Genomic DNA, 7343 nt, shown 5'->3' on the forward strand with positions numbered 1-7343 from the left:
TAAAAATTAATTTAAAATAAAATACATCATAACATTCTAAAAAAAGGATATGTGCCTATTCCAAATCTTAACCTTTTCCGAGAAAACAAGGTGACGCGCTGAAGAATGTAGTGGGGAAAATAAGAAGACAGGATTGAAAAAAACAAAGATAGATGATAAGACTAGAGATTAATCCCAAAAACAAAAAAAGTGAAGGAGCAGCAGTTGCAGTCTGTCTGACTGACTCACTGAGCCCTAACAACTAACAACACGCCCACGATAGTTGCTGCCAAAAGCTCCTCCTTTGGTCCCATGTTTCTTTCCTCTTCCAGCTTCTCCTTTCTTTCTATTTATTCGGGCTTAGCTTCAGCCCTCATCACTGTGGGTTTCATATATTTTTAATACCCCCCCCTCAATTCTAGCTTGTATGAGAAACAACTTTAATATCAACTTTACATATTTAAATATTTTTAGTCTCACACTTTTTTTCATAAAAAAAAATCAAATCCAAACTATTCACAAATAAAAATATATAATAAATAAATTGGATTTAGATATTTAAATGCATCTACACCTTAAACGGTGTAGAGAGATACTATATTACGGTGATCATTTGTCCTAAAATAAATAAGTTGCTTCAACATTAAGGGTGAGTTTAGCATTATTTTAAAAATATTTTAAATATCTAATGATTTCATTATCGTCACAACCTAAAATCTACCACTTATATATTTTCTTAAAACAACTTGAAAATTTGAAGTTTACACTTTTTTTTATTAACAAAACCAGTCGCTGTATTGTCTTGGATTTTCTATATGTATTCTTATGTGTATTTTGTTAACCTAGTTTCAACATCACATACATATAAATTAATTATACGTAAATTTATAATTTAAAATATTTATAAAATTCAAAAATTAAATTTATGAATGTATTTTATTTTTAAACAAAATAAAAACGTAAAAATATTGTATCTCAAGTTAGTATTAATGTGTTGATATTTTGAAAGGAGATTTTGAATTAATGATAAATATACTTAACAATTTTTAAATTTTGTGATTGAAAATATAGAATTAAAAAGAAGGGTTAAATGTAGGAAGAAGGAATGATAACTACTAGACAGGTTATTAAGAATCATCCCCTCTATCCGCCTAAACAGATATTTCTTTTCCTTGGATTTTACAGATTCTCATACATTGAGGAATATAGATAGATATTTTATTTGTTAACCCCTCCACTAAACACATTTTCCCTTCTCTTTTCATTGGATATCTTCTTGTCAAGTCCAAAAGCCAAAAGTCACTACCCCATATTGCCTTTTCTTTGCTGTGCTTACTACTATAAGCAATTGTCTATGTTTGCTGTGCTGCTCCCCCTTCTCACTACCTGCTAATGGGAGGGAGGAATTATGCTTTCAATTCCTTCTTCTTCTTCTTATTTCACATAGCCTTTTCTTCTTTCTTCTCTGTCCCTCCATTTTCAAAAACATGACTGTCTTGTTCTTTTTCTATTCTTCATCTTATAGCTTTGTGGGTACCCCTTAAAAGGAATATCACAATTTTCTTCCCAATGATTTTGACTTCATTTCCTAGTTTTTTTTCCTCTAGTTATTCAGCTTTCTTGGGTACCCTTTACTCTCATTCTAGTTTTTTTTTTCGTAAATTTTCCTGTTATTATTCCGTTTGGTGGAGGCAGTTGGTAATTCGGTTGAACTTGCACTGTGGAGAAGAAAAAATAAAGTAAAACTTGGGGGGTGTTCATGGAAATTGATCTGAACCATGCAGTAAACGAGGTGGAGAAGACTGTACTTTGCAATGGGAGCTGTGAAAAAGCTAGTGCTTGCGTTTACTGTTTGTCGTCGTCGTCGTCGTCATCATCATCTTCTTCTTCTTCTTCTTCATGTTCTTCAAACTCAGGTTCACCTCCTTGTTCATCTTCCATTGACTTGGAGCTTTGGCATGCTTGTGCTGGTCCTCTCACATCACTTCCAAAGAAGGGAAATGTGGTTGTATACTTCCCTCAAGGTCACTTGGAACAACTTGCCCTTGCTTTTCCTTTCTCTCCCTTGGACACCTTTGATCTTCCTCCCCAAATCTTTTGCAAAGTGATGAATGTCCAGCTTCTGGTAACTAATTCAATTTTTCTTTTTAAATTGACTTGTACCATAAGTTAGCTTTCTCCTAAAGATTGATTGATTCATTTGAAGTCTCCTTTTGTTTTCTATCGTTAAGGCCAATAAGGAGAATGATGAGGTCTATACGCAAGTCACTTTACTTCCTCAACCGGAGGTATTATTATAATTCTTAACTTAAACCATACCTGATTGAGTCCTTTACATTGGTTTAGAATATACTTGTATAAAAATCTGTGATTTCTTTGGTATTATTTTTATGAGGAAATGGGAGTTTCACAGTGCAACTGTTTAGAATTTAGTGACTTTAATGAATGAATGAATGAATGAATTCCTGTCTCCATACACTAGTTTTCCTATTACGAGGCTGGTGATTTCCAGTTTGGGATTTTCTGTTTTTGCGTGGGATAAAAAATCAATTTATAAGATCAATGTTGTTTTTTTAAGTTTTATTCAATTCATTTATATTTTGGTTTGGGGTGCAAAAGATTATATTTTGGTGTGTAAAAAAGTTTTTGGTAAATAAATTTCGAGGATATAATAAAGATATTTTGCACTAACACAAACAGTAAACTGAGCATTAAGTGGAGCATAGCCAGAATTTCTACAATAATTTTTATAAAAAAATTTAAAAATAATAAAAGTTTGAAAAAAATTTAGGTCTATCAAATAAATGAATAATTATGACTCTTTTATTAAGTGATATAACTTTTAGGAAACAAGTGAGGTAATTCATAGTAAGAATAGTTATATTATAACGCTTCATTAATAATTAATTGACGTACTTATAACTATTTTGAAAATGTTCATCAGTTGGGAGGGCATAATTTGGGGAGCAAGCAGCTGGATGAGGTAGGGGCGGATGAGCATGCCGATGGGTCGCCTTCGAAGCCAACCTCTCACATGTTTTGCAAGACACTAACAGCTTCTGACACTAGCATCCATGGAGGGTTCTCTGCTCCTCGTAGAGCTGCTGAAGACTGTTTTCCTCGGCTGGTTTTTATACTTATAAATCCTCGATGTAATATTCACCATGAACCTCGCTCTTGTAGACATAATGGTGTTTGCCTTGATTTCAGGATTATAAACAGACAAGGCCCTCACAGGAGCTTGTTGCTAAAGACCTCCATGGAGTTGAGTGGAGGTTTCGCCATATATTTAGGGGTAACCTTAGTAGAGAGTTTGGCATTTCTGATAGTGTTTAGAAAGAACCAGTGATAAGAGCTTAATGTTTATTATGTGTAGGTCAACCGAGGCGACATCTCCTTACTACCGGCTGGAGTGTTTTTGTGAGTCAAAAGAATCTTATTGCTGGGGATGCAGTGCTCTTTCTGAGGTGTGTATAGCTTTTACCAATATACAAATTTTTGGAGAGCACAACTTCATATTTGCAATTAGAAATTGATCATAAACTGGAATATTCTATCCTACTTGAGAATCATAATATATATTGACATGGGAGTTTTTAGTGCACCTATGTCTTCCCATGGCCTAGTTATTCATTGATCTCCACATTGTAGGGGCGAAGATGGGGAGCTGAGGTTGGGAATTAGAAGAGCCGTTCGACCAAGAACTGGTCTTCCAGATTCAGTTATTGCGAAACATAATTCATATCCAAAGGTTCTTTCTGCAGTGTCTAATGCATTATCCACCAAAAGAGTGTTTCAAGTCTGCTACTGTCCAAGGTACGTATCGGCTGGTATTTAGCCAAAAAAATAAAGAAAAGAAATAAGCTGGTAAGTGATGTAAACCAAAAAAAAAAAAAAGTAAATTCACCTAACAAAATCAAGACTTAATAGGATTCTTTATTAGTTTATAAATGTTAATGCAAATGGTCTTTACAGTAAGTAAATGTTTCATTTGAAAATATGAAGGTCATTTTCAAACTGATTGCAAAGCATCTCTTAATGTTAGACTTTAGATTATAAGTAGCTCTTGGAAGTTGCATTCAAGGAGCATTCTGAATGTTGGAATGTAATTAAGTTGTTGTGTTGCAGAGCTTGTTAGCCTATTTAAAATTCCGAGTGTTATGCATTTGATGTGAAATGAAATGGTATGTTTGTTCAAATTGCTGTAATGCAGGGCCAGTCATGCCGAGTTCGTCATACCCTTCCAAAAGTATATTAAAAGCATCACAAATCCAATGTGCACTGGGGCAAGATTCAGAATGAAATTTGAAATGGATGATTTGCCGGAGAGAAGGTCTTGTTTAATCAAACCGCAAATCATGACAAAGATCAATTGCTTTCTTTGTTTCTTTTCCTTTTTAATGGTTTTATTTCGAGAATATAATATAGTGCTACTCTTTTATAGGTGTAATGGTGTAGTGACAGGAATAGGGGACTCAGATCCTTATAAATGGCCTAACTCAAAGTGGAGATGCGTAATGGTGAGCCCCTAATATTGAGCTCATGTAACTATTGCTTTTTTAGCTGTGTAGTTTAACTCGTGTAGTCACACATTGCTCCGACACATATCCAAACATGGGAATAGAGATATTCCTCCAAGGGCTCTCCAAATACATGGAAATCTTGGAAAAAATATTCAACATACCCATATTTACCCTGTGTTCAACACAGCTGAGTCCTAGTGACATAGCTTTCACAACTAGGCAAGTTAATATGCATGTTATTTTTCATCAAGATACTTTACATATATATATAAACTTTTGTGCATCACATGATGAATGGTGATAAACTATTTTTCCGAATGAAATGAAAAATGGTTGATGAAACAAAACAACTAGGAAGGTGCCCTAAGTCAACTAATTGTTCAATAAAATATAACTTAGTAGCTTCATGCTGAGAGTTCCTTTACCTGTCATAGCAAAAACCTCTTTTTAATATCCAACTTCTCTTACTTGAGTTCATTTCAGGATATCTATATCATCAGACATTGAAGCCTTTACTTTTAATATATACATGTGCAAAAATATTATTGAGAGGATCTTGTATCACACGCTTGAGTATGACATCTAACAGGTTAGGTGGGATGATGATATCGCAAGTGATCACCAAGAGAGAGTTTCACCTTGGGAAATTGATCCTCCTGTTTTTCCCCCACCCTTAAGTATTCCATCTCCATTCAGGTTAAAGAAACTGCGGACAGGTCTGCAGACTGCTGCACTTGACACCCCTATCACTGGTACAAATCTTTCCACTAGAATCGTATTATTGTTGATTTTTAAAACTAAACTTGATAAATGTATGTGTCCATAAAATGTTCTTTTCTTCAGGAGGGGTTGGATATTTGGACTTTGAGGAATCGACAAGATCCTCTAAGGTCTTGCAAGGTCAAGAAAATGTAGGTTTCATATCACCCGTATATGGATGTGGTACAGTGAACCATCCCCTCAATTCCGAGATGCAATCTATGGCACATCAAAGTCTTGCATCGACAGGAATTGGAAAGAGTAACATTAGTGATTTTATGAGGGCTCACTCCTCCTCTTACACAGGCTTTGCGGAAACTAATCGGTTTCCGAAGGTCTTGCAAGGTCAAGAAATTTGCTCATTGAGGTCCCTCACACACAAGGCTGATCTCAACCTTGGTGTTTGGGCAAAAACCAATCATGGTTGCAATTCTTTCAACATGAATCAAGCACCCAACACCAACTGCTATCCAGAAGGACTTCGAAATATGTATTTTCCTTATAATGAGTTTTACAAAGCTGGCCAGGAACCAAAAATGTTTTCTTACGCATCTAAACTTCCAAGGGGCAATGTTTTGTTCAATGCTTCCTCAATTAAGCCGGGGGTTAGTGTGGACGACATCAGGAAACCAAACCCTCCGAATGACCATAAGCCAATGGAGAATATCCCTAGTCCCGGTTTTGGAAAAAAATTGAGGAACCAACAGAATGAGTGCTACAAAGGAAATGTGGCTGGATGTAAACTCTTTGGATTCTCCTTGACTGCGGAATCACCTACTCTGAACTCACAAAATTCTGGTAAGCGGAGTTGTACAAAGGTAAGTATGTTACGGCCGAAGTTGAATTTTAACTCTGTTTCCTACTTCTGTCCTACTGATACTGTAACATGACTGACTACAGGTTCACAAGCAAGGCAGCTTGGTTGGAAGAGCCATTGATCTCTCAAGACTTTATGGATATAAAGACTTGATGACTGAACTAGAACATCTTTTCGGTATGGAAGGTCTTTTAAATGATCCTGATAAAGGGTGGCGGGTTTTGTACACTGACAGGGACAATGATGTAATGGTAGTTGGAGACGACCCGTGGCAGTAAGTCTCACTCTCCCTCGCTGCTATCAACTATCAAGTTTGTTGCATGATAGCGTTTATCATGCAGGAGGGAAACATGTTTACAAAGTTTCAAATGCACATAGAAATTATTACTGGGCTTGTGCTGTGTGAAAAATATGTTGCCTATGATGAGTTTGACTTGCTGTTTGCAGTGAATTTTGTGATGTGGTATCCAAGATCCATATATACACAGGAGAAGAAGTGGAGAAGATGACCGTAGGAATGGGTAGTGATGAGACTCAAAGCTGTTTGGAAGAAGCAGCAGTGATAATGGAAGCATCAAAGTCGTCCTCGGTGGGGCAGCCAGATTCCTCTCCCACTGTAATGAGGGGTATGAAGATCAGTGTTTGCTTCTAGTGTTATTGAATCCTTAAACTATGTATCAAGTATTTGGTGTAATCGAATTAACATATGATTATTGAAAGCTAAAAAGTGGGCTCTTTGGCCTTATGGTGTTTGACAAATGAATGTGGTGTTTTACTACTCATCAACAATGTCTGCCACCAAAATTCAATCGTGCATTGTCACTCAAGGGTCATTTCAGAATGCCAGAAATTTGGAGATAATCTACTTGCATATCAAGTTGATGTGCTTCTCACTTACGTTGTTATGTCGTATTTATATTATCTTCAAGCAAAAACTTATTTATATATCATACATTTTCAAGCTGGTTTTAACTTGTAAAATAACTTGAAAATACTTTTATAGCACGTTTGGTTCGCTTCGTTGTAATGGAATAGAGGCGTAATGAAATAGAGGCGTAATAGCAAATCAATTGTTTAGTTGAATGTAATGGAATAGAGGCGTAATAGTATTCTTGTGTTTGGTTGAATGGGATGGAGGTGTAATAGCATAAGGGAAAAAACTAAAATGACTAGAATACCCTTAGCAGAAATTTGTTTAGATAAATAATTATTGTTATCGTTATTAAATTTTAATAAGATTATTAATATCAGTAATAAATAATTTA

General features: G+C 35.4%; 1 protein-coding gene across 3 annotated transcripts; it reads left to right on the plus strand.

Annotated features, from left to right (window-relative positions):
* Positions 1 to 1188: 1188 nt before the first annotated feature.
* Positions 1189 to 6837, plus strand: LOC105768136 (auxin response factor 4). Of its 3 annotated transcripts, XM_012587891.2 has the most exons (12): positions 1198 to 2104; positions 2211 to 2267; positions 2924 to 3106; positions 3190 to 3274; positions 3356 to 3446; positions 3631 to 3795; positions 4193 to 4312; positions 4424 to 4499; positions 5092 to 5254; positions 5346 to 6079; positions 6162 to 6352; positions 6526 to 6837. In XM_012587891.2, exons 1-12 carry the CDS (start codon positions 1739 to 1741, stop codon positions 6728 to 6730), a joined length of 2436 nt encoding a protein of 811 aa, XP_012443345.1. In that variant the 5' UTR covers positions 1198 to 1738; the 3' UTR covers positions 6731 to 6837. The 3 variants fall into 3 exon arrangements, with proteins under 3 accessions (XP_012443348.1, XP_012443345.1, XP_052487586.1); XM_012587894.2 differs by lacking the exon at positions 6526 to 6837 and having other exon boundaries at positions 1189 to 2104; positions 5346 to 6059; positions 6162 to 6346; XM_052631626.1 differs by lacking the exon at positions 2211 to 2267.
* Positions 6838 to 7343: the final 506 nt, after the last annotated feature.

The sequence above is a fragment of the Gossypium raimondii genome, chromosome 5, assembly GCF_025698545.1.
Source record: "Gossypium raimondii isolate GPD5lz chromosome 5, ASM2569854v1, whole genome shotgun sequence".
In the NCBI taxonomy this organism is placed as follows: Eukaryota; Viridiplantae; Streptophyta; class Magnoliopsida; order Malvales; family Malvaceae; genus Gossypium; species Gossypium raimondii.